The sequence below is a fragment of the Sprattus sprattus genome, assembly GCF_963457725.1.
Source record: "Sprattus sprattus genome assembly, chromosome: 17".
In the NCBI taxonomy this organism is placed as follows: domain Eukaryota; kingdom Metazoa; phylum Chordata; class Actinopteri; order Clupeiformes; family Clupeidae; genus Sprattus; species Sprattus sprattus.
In genome coordinates, this window is record NC_137915.1 from 10,018,655 (window position 1) to 10,037,036 (window position 18,382).

At 44.6% G+C, this 18,382-nt stretch overlaps 1 protein-coding gene across 3 annotated transcripts in view; it reads right to left on the bottom strand.

Moving 5' to 3' along the window:
- The window catches only part of ube3c (ubiquitin protein ligase E3C), a 43,833-nt gene extending 25,787 nt beyond the window's left edge, over positions 1–18,046 (bottom strand). Inside the window, exons 1-15 of one of the 3 annotated variants that reach the window (XM_080855551.1) lie at positions 17,933–18,046; positions 16,157–16,263; positions 15,980–16,033; positions 15,605–15,679; positions 15,229–15,375; positions 14,658–14,773; positions 14,082–14,239; positions 13,748–13,901; positions 11,228–11,448; positions 10,889–11,040; positions 7,645–7,832; positions 2,853–2,939; positions 2,544–2,701; positions 2,033–2,262; positions 197–301 (exon numbers count right to left, since the gene is read on the bottom strand). In XM_080855551.1, the coding sequence (XP_080711677.1) occupies positions 197–301; positions 2,033–2,262; positions 2,544–2,701; positions 2,853–2,939; positions 7,645–7,832; positions 10,889–11,040; positions 11,228–11,448; positions 13,748–13,901; positions 14,082–14,239; positions 14,658–14,773; positions 15,229–15,375; positions 15,605–15,679; positions 15,980–16,033; positions 16,157–16,222 (1,911 nt within the window). In that variant the 5' untranslated portion in view covers positions 16,223–16,263; positions 17,933–18,046. Of the gene's footprint in view, positions 1–196; positions 302–2,032; positions 2,263–2,498; positions 2,702–2,852; positions 2,940–7,644; positions 7,833–10,888; positions 11,041–11,227; positions 11,449–13,747; positions 13,902–14,081; positions 14,240–14,657; positions 14,774–15,228; positions 15,376–15,604; positions 15,680–15,979; positions 16,034–16,156; positions 16,264–17,932 lie in introns of all 3 variants that reach the window. The other 2 variants (XM_080855550.1, XM_080855549.1) reach the window with 2 other exon arrangements.
- Between the last annotated feature and the right edge of the window lie 336 nt (positions 18,047–18,382).

Genomic DNA, 18,382 nt, shown 5'->3' on the forward strand with positions numbered 1-18,382 from the left:
AAAATAGGTGGCTAAACCCTTCCATTTCAATAAATTACCGGGTTTATGAAAACAGATCAGATGCTTTTTCTGGATTTTTTATTTGTATTACACAAATTGATATGTTTCCGTTAATATGTCAAACTGTATGAATCCCAAACCTCCCCCCTTAACAGGTTTGCCTCAGGTACACATGTGAAGTGAGTGTGTCAGCTACCTTATCAGCACTGATGTTGACCTCCTGAGAGAGCCAGTGGCCCCGGGGACAGAAGGGCCGCCTGATGTCGCGCGCCTTCACCATCTTCACCAAGTTTGTGATAACCTGAAACATATGATTCATAAAAAGATATATGAGATGATATGTAAACATATGCTAAGAAATATATGAACACCGGCGGGCACACAGCTCGCTTACACAACGCACACAGCTCGTAGAAGAGATATGTCCTTCTACATCTCCGTGAGCATGATTGCCAAGGTGCCTGACTGAGGAGCATCTCTTCTCTGAGCTAAGGATTCCACCTAATCAGGACAGTAATTCTAAGACAGCGCCTTTTACAGAGGGATGTTCGATTCTGGCAGAGGACCTTTGTTTAATCGACGCTTAAATAAAAGGATGTTTATGAGATGGGGCACAAAATGGCTTGCATCTCCTCTTCTTGGCGGGAGCCAATCTCCCCCTTGACGTGCGACGGAGCCATTTGTGGCCAATGCGGGAGATAAACGAGTTGTCTGTGGACATTAAGCACTGTTAATTAAGCAGCAGACTGCTGACATCAGGGGCCGAGTCTCCGAGGAAGAGTAAGTGCCGCTGCGCATCGCTCCCGCCACACGCAGGGGAAACATTCGGTCCGGTGCGAGAACTAGTCACAATCTTGCATTTCGTCGTTTTAACGCAGTAGCTCTGTCTGATTTAACCAAACTGATTTTACAGGCTGGTCGAGAGATGCGCAGATGCTTTGACACAAATGCCAACACACACAATAGCACTACTTGCGTTTTCAACACAGAAAGATTCACAAATTGATAAGAGTAATGACAAAAGGAGGGGCAATATCAAGCTTGTCGTTTCTAGAGGACGCCATCAATCCCCTCCCGCCCAAAGTCGCCAATAACGGCGAGTGCAAACCGCTGTAACGCACCCACCGCAGGACTGGTCCCAGGGACCCCCCCCCGCTACCCCCGGCCCCCACCACCACAACCACTGACTCCCAGAATGAATAAGTATCAGTTAATTAGACCTGTCGGGCTTAAGTGCACACCGTAATAGGCCTCTCCCCAAACTCTCGACCAGTGACATCCCTTCTCCAAACACGGGCCAGCCTGGAGTTCCATTAGCAATATTAATACAAGCTTAGTTGATCATTTTCATTCAATTAACTTCTTTCAATTAAATAGATAGCTTGACAATGGAAGTGATAAAAGATCCGGAGGGACGTCTGATGACTCCAGGCGGACATTAGCGTGTTAGGGGTCAGCGCCGCCCAGGCCGACTGTAAATCCAGCGTTCAATTTGGGAAATGCGTTTCTGCTGCTCCTACCTCTTTAATGGCCACTTTCAGCTGACAGGAGGGCCTGCACCGCTGACATCGCTTAGGAATGTTCCTTTCTTTTTTTATTCTCTCCCTCGCTTTCTCAGACTTTTCTTTTCTTCTCTCGTGGTCTTCTGCCCTCTACATTTCCACTGTATACATATTATATGCTCTCTTATTCTCTAACTTACACTTTTTTCTTTCTTTTTCTGTCAAAGCACACTAAGGTGGTGACAGAACTGGATAGGAGAGAGCAGAATAAAAACGCCTGAAGACACTTAAGGAAACAAAAGAACGCCTGTCAAATGGAGAACAATTTGAGGGGTAATCATAGCTATTCTGTCATTCAGAAATATGGACTCCAAAAAGGTGTTTGGTTCTCAACTGAACTACTCTTAACATATTCAGAACAGAAGGAGATCACTTCTTAAACTTAACGGATTCCGAGTCAACTCGATGAACTGGCATAAAATAACAACACACAGAACAACAAGGCATCTGGGTCCCATCCTGTGGCTCACCTTGAAGAGCTGCACCCAGCGCTTCTGCTGGGCCTGGATGCGCTGCTGCACCGCGGCGTTGGTGGTGACGCCCACACTGCGGAAGGCCGCCAGGTACTCCTCGCGGTGCTCGCTTTTGGTCTCGGGGTAGGCCAGCTTAATGATGCCCAGGCCGGCGTCCCGCATGCAGCGCGACAGGGAAACCAGCTCGACCAGGGAGAAGGGCATCATGGAGGACGACTGGGGCTCGTCTGAAAGAGAGACGGCACATACTAGTCATAGGCAGAACTAGCAGGGGAAGCCAGTGTGGTTGGGGGAATATGGTTCAATGAAAATATCTTAAAAGATGGAAATAAGGGGAATTCTACATGGGTGCGTTGTGGAGTGTTGTGCAAATTATATTACTGTAATCCTTTGTTTGTGAGTGATGTGATTCATGAGGGGAGTGCGTATGTATACTTTTGATAAAGACTGAGAACGCTCATACTGTTACAGCATATTGTACCGGTGACCAGATGAAAACTCCAGGCACCTTCAATGGAGGAGCCAAAGAATTCGGAGTCGTGCACAGAGATGAGCGCGTGACTGAAGAGCGAGCTGAAGAGATAGAAGAGGGGAATGATACGGTTGGAGTCCTCCAGGGACATGGGGGAACCTCGGGACAACACCTGCAACAGAGGGACCATGGAGCTGCAGCCCAGGGAGAAGAGGGGGAGAGAAGGAGGAAGAGAAGGAGGAAGAGAAGGAGGAGAGAAGTCAGAATGGTTCACACTGCCACACTCCTGTGCTACATATTCTACTCAAAGAGGAGTTCATATTGGAGATGATATTTTAAGCTCACCCCGTGATCATCTTTGTTGTCATGGAGCAGATCAAGTGCCAGAGATGTCTGAGGAAGCGGGCGTTGAAGGCCAAACTGTACAGTAGCCTGCAGAGGACAAAAGAAAAAAGAAAAAACATGCCACTGTCAAAACACAGCACAGAGACTCACCTTAAACAGACATGGGGGGGGGGGGGGGGGGGGGGAACTCAGAGCACAAATACAACCAATCCTTTTCAGCTCATGAGTTAATTCAATTCCGCCTTACATCATCCGGAAACACTGAAGGTATCCGTACTTGAGTTCAGCACAGTATGCATCTGTGTGCTCTTTGAAGGCTTTTACCACAAAAGACACACGAAAGGAGACGCGACAGAGTTTAAACATCATGCACAACTGGATGGGTTAATGCTCCCCTTCTCTCTCCGTCTCTCTGCCCAGTTCTCCTTCTCCTCCTACGCTCCCCCTCTCTATCTCTATGCCCAGTTCTCCTTCTCCTCCTACGCTCCCCCTCTCCATCTCTCTGCCCAGTTCTCCTTCTCCTCCTACGCTCCCCCTCTCCGTCTCTGGGCACCGACCGTGCTTGGCGAGGGGAGATTAAATGAGCCATTAAGCTTTATTTAGGTGAGGCACCCTCCATTAGTAAACTAGCGGCCTGGCCCGTGGCTCGTAAACAGATGCTGGCTTCCTGAGGGGGGGGGGGGGGGGGGGGGGCCCATTTCACTTAATGACCACAGAAGCGGGACAATGGAGGACTGAAGTAGAGGACTGCCATAACACAACCTCCCCCCCCCCCCACACACACACACACACCAGTTCAGGTTTGCTGGCTTCCACATACCCACACAGCATTACACACTCCCTCACAAGAGCTGAATAGGTGGGTGGGATGGAGGGTGTGTAAGGGAGTGTATATAAATGTGTGTGGGCTAACTGTGCCTAAACAATTTTTTACACCTAGGTGTGAGGACACCCACCTGTGAGTTTATGTGCCAGTCACCCATCGCACGTTCAAACCTGGACATTCCAATTTTGTGTCGCCCCTTACCTCTTTACCCAGACTGCACTGCTAATGGCAGGTAGCACCTCCAGAGTAAACAACCGCAAAACAACAAGATGGAAGCTCTTGAATAGGACAGAGCAGGCCGATGTTTTAGTACACTCCAGCATTAGCATCTATAAGTGGCATCTGACCTGGAGAGGCCAGTCTCCTTTCACTATAATGAGGGAAGGGATTGTAGGCCTACAGGGAGAGAGGGAAAGAGAGGAGGGGGAAAAAGAGAAAGAAAGAGAGAGAGAGGGAGAGAGAGCGAAAGAGATGGAGGGAGGGAGGGAGAGTGCTAGAGAAAGGGTGGGATTTATGTAATAAGCTCTAATGGACGTGCCTTTATGCAATATCTTGGGCCTCATTTGGAGAAAGGTGAAAAGAGAAATCAAATGAGCCCAAGTGTGTATAAAAAGCACACAATGATTTGAGTCACTTGTCAGGAGGGGGAGACCTGCCAACGCCGGCCTTCTGTTCATACCTCGGCCATGAATGGGGACCAGGGGAGGGGTGCATATATAGAGGGTGGGGGGTGGGGGGGTCATAGTGCTCTTTTGCCTTTAAAGAGCCCCCTGTTTGATTGAAATGGGAAACAAAGCACTAAAACGCTGAGTGACACGGTGATTTACGGCCTGCGAGAACACCAAAGCTCCATTTCAATCACGAGATGAAGCACTAATAAACACAAACACACACACACACACACACACAAGGTGAAGTGTGTCTATGTATGTGTGTGTGTGGGGGGGTTGTGCTGGGGTGGGGGTGGGGGTGGTGAATTAAAATGACCTTGATAAAAGAGCATTGACCATTTTGTTGAAACGGCGACAGCAGATTGATTCAAATGTGCCTGTGTGAGGAACGAGGAGTGAAGCAGGCGCTCGGAGCCACACTCAGGGCTGGCTGATGGAGGCCTAATGCCCAGGCAAATGGATGGCGAACGGAACAAATGACGCACAAGAAAGGCAGATCGGTCAGAAGAGAAAAATAGAGTTTGCCGTTCAAAAGTAAACCAACAAGGAGGAGGCAAGTGTGTAAGACACTCAGGGCCAAATCTGTTTTCATTTAGAGACTTCTCCAACAATTGCCAATGTCCACTTTTGAATCCAACATATGCTCTTGCCAATGACTTCTCATGAAAGCATAGACCCTCCAATGTGAGTCATCCCTTTCTAATCCCACTGCCCACTACAGTCATGTCACACCTGTCAAGTGTAGCTCGACAGAGACCCTGAACCGGACCTTCCCCCTCCATCCCACCCCCAGGATCAGACCCAGGGCGAGACCTCTGCCAGATGCTGGACGTGGCCTGTTTGCTCAGGCTGCTTCTCCTGGAGGTTTCCTGGGAGGCCTTTGAAGAGGAGGCCTCAGCTGGGTGCCACCTCACTGCCAAGAGGCCGGTGGCCATGGAGGCACTTTTCTCACGTAAACTACACACTCACAGTCCACCCCAGATCAGAGGGCCAGTCAGTGCATGGACCTGACATGGGTCCATCAGTGTGTGTGTGTGTGTGTTTGTGAGTGTGTGTGTTGGTGTGTGTGTGTGGTTACTCTACTGTTTAAGTAGGAGGTAAACACTTTGAGAAAGATTACACACACATCAGTCCCCATTTCACACCACTTCTTAAAGAAAACACCAATTATGGAGCAAACATTAAATGCAAGCCAGCAGTGGTTAAAACTAAAAACACAGCCAGTGCCCATTTTCTGGATTTCACAACTACAAGGAGATCTTCAATTTTAAGATGAAGACTTCAAGTTTATTTCCCCAATAAATGTAGATCTCATTTTACGAACACTCTATACTACCTTCATGCCTGCATTTCATTCACATTTGTACAGCCTTGTGATACATCTGCAAACCGTGGCATACTGACCAATCAAAGTATTTCCTCTCAATGATCAGTCGAATACCCATTCCCATTCCCTGAGATCAAATGACACACCACTCACAGATCCCCAGAGACTCGAGCCACTAATCTCTCTCTGCTATCAGTTGTGGCCTTTTATTTATTAAAGGGGCCACAGCTCCTCAATGGGAGGCCAGCAGCCAGCACAGAGGCACAGAGGCAGGCAGGCACAGAGGCAGGGAGGCACAGAGGCAGGCAGGCACAGAGGCAGGGAGGCAGCGTGCAGGCCGACCTCTTCTTTAAACGCTGTAAATCAGGCCAGGCTGTAATTTGCCTCCCCTTCGCCTCTTGTAAAGCTATCCTGTCCACTTCTGCGGGAATTAATCTTGGGCAGTGAGCTAATTATTTTGTACAGATATCCGATAATGATAGAGGGGCGAGGAGCAGGATTTATGGTAAAAGCGTTTTGCTCGGAGGAAGCTGTAAAATAAAAATACCACCAAATAAAAAAAGAGGAAGGGAAGAGAGGGGGACAGAGAGGATGAGCAAGGGGAAGGAGACGGGGGGGGGAGTGGTTTGGTAAGCAAAAATAACACTTAAAAGTCTTCATTCGCAGATGTTTTTTTTGGAATGTTACTGAGGACAAGGTCGGTGGAGGGGGGCAGTGATGGAACTGCCCCCGATCACCATTTCGGGGGTCAAAGGTGCAAGAACGGCAATGACGTCACAGGGGTCATTCTTGATATAGGTAGAGACTGCTAAAGCTTATGTAATCAGGACACGAGTGAGTGGACTCAGTGGACCAACCCAAGGTCAGGCTGGATCCACTCAGAAACCCCAAACACTGCCCCCTGACCCGCTCATCTCACCCCTCTGAGCCTCTGGACAGCCATGGGATAATTACTAAAAGGGGTTATCTGTAAGTTGCTATAAATCGGGTCTGTTTGTCTTGTCGGTTCATAGGTGACTAAACACAAATCTTCAAAATATGATCTGAACGAATATGGAAATCAAATGGAGAAACAGTTACCTTGAACAAAATGAACATGCAAGTGTATGTAGGTATGCAGTTTATAAACAAGTATTTTTTCCCCTCATCACAGTCCTGGAGTAAAGACTATACACCACCTTCCTCTACTTTTTCACTTACTTATCTGTTTCTCACCTCTCTCTCACTCTTCCTCTCGCTCTGTCCATCTCACGGCTCGTTTCAATGCAATAATACCCAGTCAGGCATGGCTGTGACACTGCCTGTAAAACCAAAGCTGGTTCCATCCCATTATCCCCCAGCCCAATATCCTGTCCTAATACAGTCAGGCTGCGGAATCAGATAATGACCCTAATTGTGGACAGACAGTTAGACCTGACATCCACTTCCTGGGGTGGTAGTAAAAGACGGCAGGTACACGGGGAAGCTAATCGGCTCATTTCATCGGTGATATCATTAGCGCTTACGCTAACTCACATGAGTAACCGGGCACTGCTGAAGACTACATAAGCTGGGCGTCTGGCACACTCACACATTAACTTGTTGAGTTGAAGATATACAGTACCAGTCAAAAGTTTGGATACACCTTTAGTTTTTTTGAGAGGTGTTTTCTTTACTTTTATTATTTTCTGTACATTTATAGTGAAGACATATAAACTACGAAAAAACACATATGGAATGATGCTTTAAACAAAAAAAGTGTTATTTACCATGTAGAAAATAATAAAAGTAAAGAAAAAACTTCTCAAAAAAAGAGTAGGTGTGTCCACACTTTTGACTGGTACTGTATGTCTAGAAAATATATTAAGAGTGGATAATGTATTGGTGCATGTATTGGTGCATGTTGGCGCATGTCCATTTATGAGCTTTAAAACGATAACTTCAATGCGTTATAAATGTGTGCCCATGTGTATTGGTGTGTGTCCTGACCTGACTTTGGGCACCATCATGCGATGCTGCACCATGAGCGTGTGGCAGATGGAGGCCATCATGGTGAAGACCTCCTCGCTGGCAGAGTCCCTCCACACCAGCGTCAGGAGCGCGTTGGTCTGCTCCTTGGTGTCCAGCTTCTGAATGCACTCCGCTGTGATCAGCTGGACTGAGATCCTAAAGTCATCCTGAGAGAGAGGGAGAGGGAGAAAACCAATTAAACCAAATGTATTTTATGGCAAAAAAACAGAGATCCATCTCAATTGACCTGTCGCTAAGCGCCGCCCTTAGAACGCAGATGAACCAATGACATTCCAGCCTGAACTGGACTCGGACATCGTCTCCGATAACTCCATTGAAAACAACAGGGAGGAGACCTTTTTCAATAATTTAATGATCGATTGATGTTGCTTATGAAAAAAAAAAAAATCATGGTCAAACGATGTGCTTGGGGTACACGTAACACCGACAGTAGGTATCCCGATAGGCTGCAGAATGGGGTATATTTCATCCCTTTCCCCAAGCCACAACGGGACAAAAACAAGTATGTAGGCTAATTGTGGTAATGTAGTTTCAACATAAATGGCCAAACGATGTGCATGGGATAGATACAACACTGATACGAGTTATCGTGAGAAGATAGGCAATGGGGTATATTGTATCTCATTTCCTAAACGAAAACAAGACCGGTCCAAAATATCTCCGGTGGGTGGATTAAGCTGTGTGACAGACCGCACAGTGAATGCTACGCTACGTTCATTAGCTGCCATACTCTTGTTAGAATTTCCCATTGCTAAAGCAGGGCTCTCAAGTGTCACGCATTGAGCGTGACAATCACACATTTAGGTCTTAAGTCACGCACTCCCGCCACACATCGTATTTCTCACGCTGAAAAAAAAACTCTAGTATATTTATTATATGTGCCGGCCGCATCGCGTAAACATGACCTGGCTGCGCTGCGTTTCCCCTCACCATAAAGGAATCATGCACGTCTCCCCGAATCCCGTGGAGTTCTGCCGTGAGGTGCCACTTATCAGCCAATCAAAAAAAAAGGGCTACACAATAGCCAATCAGAAAAAACGTATCTTCTGTATCTGGGTAAGATTTAATCCAACAACCAATGAAAATAAAGCATCCTGGAATTGCGCGCGTCTGATCTCCGATTCACCTTTCGTTCACCTTAGAGGAAACCACTGGAGCTCCGAGCATCAATCTCTACAAATAGTAAGTTGTCTCCTGTTTTAATGTAACAACAAATTCACAATAGTTTGACACAAGCAATGACAACTTGACTGCAGTTAGAGAATATTTCCAAGATAACGAGCATCAACTTTTAATGAGTGTTTCAAACCAACAGAGTTTTGAGCTACAGCCTGCCTTTTCACCATAGCTTTGACTCCGAACTTCGTTAATAGCCTATACAAAATATATATAGCCTGTTATTCGAACGAATATTTGGCAGCCCTTAATATTAAATTATGTTATGGGCATTATTTTTTGTAAATGTGTTTGCTCGAACATTCTATTCAGATTCCGAGGCTTCTTCACGCCTTGTGAAGTTGTGAATCGCGAGCTCATTAGGCATACTAGCGTGTTATAAATATCCTGGACATGGATGCATTAATCATTGCATCTGTCTTTCAAAGATGTCAGGTAAAAAGCAATTGAGCATACTATCCTTCGCCCAAAGAGGAAAGCCCCCTAAAAAGGCCAGATTAGTTGTGGAAGAGGAAGAGACAGTTCAGGTGGAAAAGGATAAGACCGTACTTTCTCCCCCTCTCTCTCTCTCTCTCATTCTCATTCTCCCTCTCTCTCTCTGTATGAATACATATTTTGTAGTTGGTTGAATTGTCAGTGCCATGTGTCCAATCTTTTCTGCTAGTCAGAGCAATTATTATTGACAACTACAAAACACTAATAATACAGTTTTTTCCTATCGTTTTCGGTCACGTACCCATACCATGGTCACTTTTCCCTATCACTTAACACAGTGGGCTTTAGAGACACACACCTCTGCATATCTATTAACCTTTGGTGCAAAATGCACTACAACAACCACACCACAACAAAGGGGGGGGGGGGGGGCGGGTGAGCTCGGCAATATGTCACTCTTGCCTGTCTTCAAAACTTGAGAGCCCTGCTAAAGCAATCAACTAAGCCTACATGATAAAAGGCATAGGCCTACTCATTATTCACAGTACCTGCTTACTTTCACCACTGATGTTATGCTAGGCTTAGGCAAGTTATCTCTGGTTCAAATTAGCTAACGTTAATGATTCAATAGCTGCGCTAGCGTAACTTTGTCAGTTATGGGACAGTTTATTAAACAAACGATAGGTTTAATAATGGATTAACATGACAACGTGAACGAAACACACGCATGCCGGTAATTAAAAAGGTTACATTAACAAGCTAAACAGTTAGGACCATAGCCATGGTTTGGACACTGTCCTGTCAGGGGCAGGTTCCTGCTAGTTAATAAACGTAGGTGTACATCTCGGTGCCTTCCAGATTAGTTAAATTAACTGACTGTGAATTTATTGTATCTTTCCCATGCGGTGCATGAACAATGCTGGTATTGGATGTATTTATCTGCAATCGCGATGACCGTGAGTTAGGCTTCTCCCTCTTGCATTGAGCTCTGTAAATTCTCGCCTCAAATTTAAGCTTGTTATCCACCATATCGAGTTTTAAATTGTATACATATCCCTCCATTGCATAATTAAGTCCCTTTTGAAGCCTTCTAGGCGAAATCAGGTCCTTTTGTCTCCAAAAGTTGTCTAGAGCCTCTTAGGATATAGTTTTGTCACTGATAGCTGCCATTGTAAACTCTAGTCAGCTCTGATAAAGTGTCCGATTTAGCAGCTGTCACAATGGGGGGCGGGGCTTAGCGATAGGTCAATTAGCTGATTAGCACACAGAAAATATCTAGAAACATCCCCAAAATCCAAATGATATCAGAACCAACTAAATTTCCATAATAATAATAATCACAATAATATAGAGCTTTTCAAAGTACTAAAAGACGCTTAAATAATGAAATAAACACAAGATTTCCTGTAGAAGTCTGAAGAAGTGAGAAGGTGTAGTAGGGCTGAAACGATTACTCGAGTAACTCGAGTACAAAAAATGTTCGAGGCAAATAAGGCTTCGTTTAATTCATATTACTTACGGTGGCGGAGAATCAAGAGACCAGCCGTAAAATGCCTTTACGCAGGGTAATTGTAATGTGATTATGTTTTACCTGTGAGGAGAGGGCGTGCTTGTTTGTGGCCTCCTCGTCCTCCGAGTCGCTGCTGACCTCGGTTCTGCTGGTGCTCTCAGACACTGGCAACAGTGGCAGCAGAGTCTGCAGGGCACTCAGGTACAGAAGCAGACCCTCCTCAGACAGAGATCCTACACACACACACACAGACACACACACGCCATGTTAGATATCAAACAGCACTTACCCAGTGACTTCTCACACACACATTACACAACATCCACTTAATTCCCTCTCTCTCACTCAGTCTCTCACACACAGGCAGGCACACACGCACGCACCAACGCACCCACACACAAACAAACATTAAGGCATTACCTAGGTTAGTCTCTCCAACAGAGAGCACGAAGTATAGGAGCCAGGGGGCCTGTGCTTGCATGGTGGCGGAGGAAAGTACAGTAGCCCGGAGGGAAGCCAGAAAGGGTTGGAACGGGAAGGCCAACCGTGGGTCTGACAGTGCGGGGATGAAGAAGTGGAACACCTGCTCGGTGAACGGAACCGAAATGAACTCCTCCGTGAAGGCTGAGAACACGTACTGCCTGAAAGAGGAACGCAGAGACGAGAGAAAGATGAGACACAAAAACAGCAGGAAGTGGAAAGGGAGAGAGAGGAAGAGGAAGGCAACTAAACGGTCATGAGATCCGTGTATTAGGAATTCCTCTGTGTCTTCTATGTCACAATGACATTCTATTTCACTTTAGCTCAAATCAGAGGGATTATACTTAGAACTGAGCCTTCCCAAAGAAGAAAGCTGGCTTAGCCCTATAAAATAACACTTTATCGTCAATCAACACAACATTTATTGAACTTACTTACTCTTGTAACCTCCATATTAACATAATTATTTCAGCACTGTTCACAGTTATAGGATTTAATTGGTTGCATTAAGACCTTTCTATAAACAGACAAATAAAACAAATAAATACAATTTCAATCTTTAACAAGGTTGCTGCCAGCAGAACAGAGATAAGGACTACAGCCAGGCATACTGGTTTCACCATCTTATTCACATTTGAATATGCTACGTTGAGACCCTGGTGTTGATTTAGTCTATATGGTTCATTTAACCATTTATTTCACTTTAGTGGGGATATTTTTTAAATGTTTCAAAACCTTTAGCTTTAAAAAAACTAATGTAAGCATGCACACTAATCTTCTACAAACAAATCCCAAATGACCAGGACACATGTCATGGCCACAGAGACGGGAATTTCCCCTTAAAACAGCATCAGCCTGATGTTTACCATCCCTGACACAAAAACACTCAAACATGGACAGATAAAAAAGACCCTTCACTTGTTCCAAATGAACAGGGCAGCTCATACCCCTTTCAGCTCCATGAGCCAATCAATAACATCAGCTCAAACACAAGTGGAGGGCCCACATCTGGTGGCCCCGGGTGTGATAATTGGCCTACAGGGAGAGTGTGTGCACAAGGTTCTCGCACCCCGGGGCCTGCCTTTCTTCGGCAAGAGGAGAGAGAAAATAAAGAACAACAGTGTGTCGTTTGTCATTAGGAATGTTAAGAATGGAGAGTAAACACGGCCGGTCTTCCCCTCCCTGGCTGGAACGGGGCATTTATGGCGGGCTGTAAACAGGTAGGGAGAAGCAGTTACGGCATCACTGTGGGTTGGAAGGACAAACAGAGCGGGAGGGACTCTCCATTATGGGCCTTTTAGTGGGTGATTTTTCGGTGCATGCACCAGTGACAAAAGAATTCCTCTGCCCCCGAGGGCTGACCTCTTAAGAAGCCATTCTGTAATGGCCGACATGCTGGCTGCTGTAGGACACAGAATGATGCTAGCATACAGATGTTCACCTCGGTTGTGATATGTGTGAATCAGTCATGACTGACGTTACAAATTGGAGGGTTTTGTGCCATGGTATTTATTTGTTTCAGGTTTTATGGTTAATTACATTTGGCCCTTGCTTGACGTGGGAAAAGTTATTTAGCTTTGTGCTTCTTTGTGCTGTAGTGGGAGTTTGGAACTTGGGATGGCAGAGTTAAGTATAAGAGGCCAGAATAGTTCTAATATTTATGTCATTACTGGTAAAAATGAGGTCTAATCCACATGTACCATCAGTCACACAAAACCTCAATTTATTTTATTGCCTAGCCTTCAGTCAGGATTTTTCTGTGCCTTTCACAAGTATTTTACTACAGGTTATGAGTAACTTATCCATAGCAAACAAAACCCCAGGGCAGCTATCTGTGCTGACAGGGCTGGTGTTGAAATATGTAACATCAGTCACATGTAACGTCGTCAGGCACATTTCGTAACGTCAGTTACAATGTGGAGTTATCAAAGCTCCAAATATATAAGGGCTGCAAATGTAATCTTGTCAGCTGCAATTATGGTACAGTATTTACCACAATCTCAGAGAAGATTTTCATACAGAAGGCCAGTTTGTGTTTTGCCAAGGAGTTTTCAAATATACGAAAATTCAAGTGTTTGTGATGACATTTAAGTGGCACTGATTTGTGGGACACATGAAAAATATGAGAGACACCGTGGATCAGGTCTAGTACCTCTTAGGTGTTATGATGTTAGCACACCTGGTAAATGTCCACCTATTGATGGATTTGACCTTACAGACATTTGTCTGCCGGATTCAATGTGTGTGTGTGTATATGCGTCTGTGTGTGTGTGTGTGTGTGTGTGTGTGTATATGCGTCTGTGTGTGCAAGTGAAAGAGTAACATTGAGCATGAATGTGAGAGTGAGCATAAATGTGAGTGTGCGAGTGACGGTGCTTGTGTGTAAGTCAAAAAGAGTGAGTGAGTGAGTGAAAGAGTGAGTGAAAGAGAAAGTGTGCGTGTCTGTGTTTGTGTATTTACCTGGCATCTGCTGAACAGGAGGTATAGTTAAAGTGCAGAGGCTTGAGAGTGTGCTCCAGCAGAGTACTAGCCACAGGGATTGAGGGGGCATCGCTGTACTCCAAACTCGACGGCAACTTGTGATTCACCAAAATATAAAGAGACCTGTAGTATCCTGGGGGAGGACAAGTCATGGTAGAATGACAGAAAGTAGGATGAAGAGAAAATAAAAGAAGGATAAAAGAAGATGGAGGGAGAGAGAGAATAAGTCACATATTTAAGAAAAGTTAAATAAACCTTGTACTTGAAAGTTGAAAGCACTTCCATGACAGAAACAACTGTTTGATTATTTTACCTTTTTGAACCATATAGTGCAAAATTTGCTCAATAAGTGCTGTTACGCAGTTAGCGTCCTGCAGAACAGACACATAGGTTCTTTCTGAAGAGAAGACCTCCAGCATCCTCATCGGCACTGCCACATTCAAACTGTCATCCCTGCACAGCTTCAACAGTCTGCACCAAACAAACACAGAGAGAGCAGTGGATCAGCTTCAAGGTCACATTGTAATGTACTGAGCATGTTCTCTAGCAACCAAGCATGTCAAGCTGATAGAGTAAGGTTCAAGAACCACAGAAGGAACTGTAAAGCTAAATGTATGGTACTCCGAGCCCTCTTTCCGAACCCTCTCCAAGCACCTCGGAGAGGCTCTCGTACGGGAAGTTAGAAAAATTAGTAGGTGCACGACAGCCTCTCCGAGGTGCTCTGAGAGGGTTCGGAGAGAGCGGTTAAAAATCAGAGAGGCGTTCCCTGTGTCCGACTCCGTGAATCGGAGTATCATAAACTTCACTTCAGACATTCCGGACAGTGATCTCTGTTTAACAAAGCAATAAAAGAATAAATGTACTTGGGAGAGGTTAGGAATGTCCATACCTGCAGCAGTGTCCCAGCAACCTCTTGATCTGAAAGACACACGTTTGCCTCTCTGGCCCCGCCAAGAGGCTCACAAACTGGGCGTGGTGCTTCACCAGGTTCTGGCACATCCATATCTGCCAGCACAACACAAAGTCTACTCAGCATGTTGTCATGAAGCATCCCTACATTTCTTGCAACTGGTCATTTGTGCACACTCATTCGCACACAGTGAGAATGCACTCTGTCATCCATGAGGACCAGTTTGCTTCACAGAATAACTATGCACTGTTCCCTATTTGTATCCATTTCTAAATGTTTTTGTATTGGATCAGGCCCACTGTAAGACGTACATTAAACAACCATCTAAAGTCATGTTTCACTTATAGACTCACTTATAGAGGGTGAAAACAGATGCCACTGAACAAATCAGACAAAACATTGTCAGTCTTCTAAGATAAGGAATACAACCCAAAGCAAGACTTTGCGCTCAGGTCTAGAACAAGACCGCTTATGGAATTAGATTATTTGCCGATAGGATCCATAAGACTCCACAGACACCATATTCAGATCTATTCTCATCCGTGCTCACCAGTCTGTGTGTGTCCTCACGCTGCCTGTAGAAGAACAGCAGCTGCCGCACCAGGAAGCTAAGTGCAGAGGGGTCCGCCAACGAAGGGACCCCCGCAGACTGAGCCTGGCACACACAATGGTCAAACTGCCCCCTCTGGATGGAGTGCTGGACAGCACAAAGCAGGTGGTTAGAGGGACACAAGGGGTGTTGGTGGTAGTGACCATAGACATATATACACTGTAGATGTGATAGATGTGGGGGGGGCATGGCTTGTATGGCTAAGTCAGAATGAGTTGTCAGCATCTCAAACCAGACAATACAAAAATGCAAATTACTTTACATGGCAGTGGTCAAATACTGTTTATAAAGAAATACCAAATGTTTCTGAACACACCTGCTGTTTCCTGTCCTGGTATCCTCTGATATAGGACTGAATGATGATAGCATTTTTCAGTCTTCGTCGTTCATCCTACAAGGGACAAGTATACGTGGTTATTCCTTGACTCGTCTTGTTCTCTTGTCACAAACAAAAACACTGACAAAACACTACACACAACCACGGCTACTGCTCTGGAAACCAATCAGTATTGAAAAGCACATCCACATCTCTGGAGTGCATTGTTTTTTAATCGTCACCAAAATGAGGGTTTGTGATGTTTGGGGGATTTTATCCTTGAATAGTACTCGAGTCAGTTAATGAGGACATGGTCTATGTCAATAAACACATAGCATAGCAACAATCATGGAAAACATTTCACTGCATTCTCACCTCACGTTTCCGTCTCTCTTCTTGAGTGCGATGAAGAAGTGATGCTTTCTCCTCCTAAATAATAGTGAATATGGGCTTAAGAGATACACTACCATATATACTATACTGGTAAAGCATTGGTCCTGAACCGTGTGTGGCTCTAACAGGGTATAACACATGAACATAAGATGTTCTTACCTTTCTGCTTGCTCCCCCAAGGGACACCTTGGGTCTTGTTTTGAAATCACCCTCAAAGCTGAACATGATTAGTCTTTTCCCATTGAGGAATGGTCTGGATATTTTCTCTGCAAAGGAATTAGATAGAAAGCACATTTTTTTACACAGGGATATGCTTAATCAGCTGGACAATGTTGAATTGTACGCACTTTTACACACAATTGGGCTATGCATTGCAATATTCTACCATCACCATGCTCAGTCAGCGATGGTCTGTTGCTATGGATACCATGACTTGGACATGGACAACATGTTGAGAGCTGGTTGGTTTTTATAATGGGAACCAGCACAGGGCAAAGGATGTGGCTTTGCCTCTGACAATAGCTTGACTGAACCAGAATACTGTCTAATGACACCCAGTTCTCAAGTTCCAAGGTGTTCTCTGTTGAACCCCAAGATATGTGACTATGTAATCACTGCAAACCCTTGTGTGCTCAAGGGTATTACTGGCTCATAGAGGCATGGGGGACTCAGGAGAAATCAGATAACTAAGGCACAGGAATAGAGTGCAAAATTACACAAAATCCTACCACCCTAGTAAGCCATATGCTTAAATTCAATTATGTAAACTTGACTACAATGGCACTGAAAATTTGAAACAACAGTCAACAATTTAAAAGTCACAAGATCATACACGCTCATACACGGTCCAAGGCCACAAACTGTGATCTTTATTGTATCAATGTATGTAACCACCTATCTATTGTTATCAAGCCAATAGCTAGTTTATTGATGTCTTCATTTGTTCTAACATTATTTCCCAATTCCTTATCGTGGCTGTATGGCAAGTAACCCGTATAGCTTTGATACCAATGGATAATTGAGTACTTGCCAATTTCGAGAAAATTCTTTGAAACAGTTATAGAATAGCTTGCTAACTACCCAACTAGCTGTTACTCCAAATAAATGACGACGTCATTCACTCACGTTCGCTTGAGGTCAAAGACACCCGTGTAACTTCGAATATTTAAAAATGTCGAGATCTTTTAGTAATCTTGCACTCATACCAATTAATGAGATTTCCAGCAACATTAACAGTGGATGATGCTATAATGTAGATTGCATGTCCTCAACACATTAGCGGTCTATCTGGTCGATGATTATTGTTTACTGACAGTATGGAAAGTAGCCAGAGCTATTTGTTAGCTTAGCCATGGTCTGGGTAGTAGCCTACATACTACTCCAAAACCCAACGTAATTGCTAGCAAGAACATGCCAGTCAGATAAATTGACAAGGGGATGTTAGAATGACACAGTAACCTAGCTCGTCTTACGCATATTCTCCTTACGACTGTAGGATAACTGTATAATTGTATTATTTAGCCAGCTAGCCAATCATGGCTGTTGAGCATTGGTAGCGGTATATGCCATACCTATAGCTGTGGCTAGCTCAGTATCTCGCTAGATAATGACTCAGCAGCTGACTTACTATGATTCTTCATATTGAACAGATTTTCGTGGCTTATGAATATATGCGAAATGTTACTATAAACCCGATTAAATCAACCCATTTGGTTATCTTAGGGTTGGTATAATTAAGCAACAACTATGAAGTCAGTCGGCTTGCTAGCTTGATGGCAAGCTAGATAGCTAGGTAGCTTGTTGGCTAGCTAAGTAACTTCACAGGGGGCAGGTTGTTCTTTGCTCATCGATGTGTATCTCTGAGCGACATTATCACACAAACCTATTTAGGACACAACGTTCTTACTTAGGTGAATATAATGTAAACCATTTTACCTGCGTTTAGAGAAGGATCAACCGATTAGAGATCCTCTAACTAGAGAACTAGCTAGTGAAAACGAAAGAGGAAAACGACTGTTTCTTTCTTTCAGCCTTCTTTCTAGATACATAATACAGAAAGCCCGCCTACATGACAACTGTGATCATTGATTGGACACGGAGGCTTCCGGTAAAACACTACTGGCTAGGAAGACTTGGCCAAATATGTCAGAAGTACTTCCTGGTTTATGATCACCTGTAGTTACCCCACACACTCTGTATGGACACATTCTGCTTACAAGATAAGCAAGAAAGGGTCCGTAGTCTATGCCTGTGGTGCTTGTCAACTGTATCTTCTGCCATTACTTTTTTCTAACCTCCATATGGAAGAGAAATGAGAAGATATGCCATGAAAACGTTCATAATTGCCTTGAAAGTGTTTGGGGAGACATTGATCACACAAGAAAT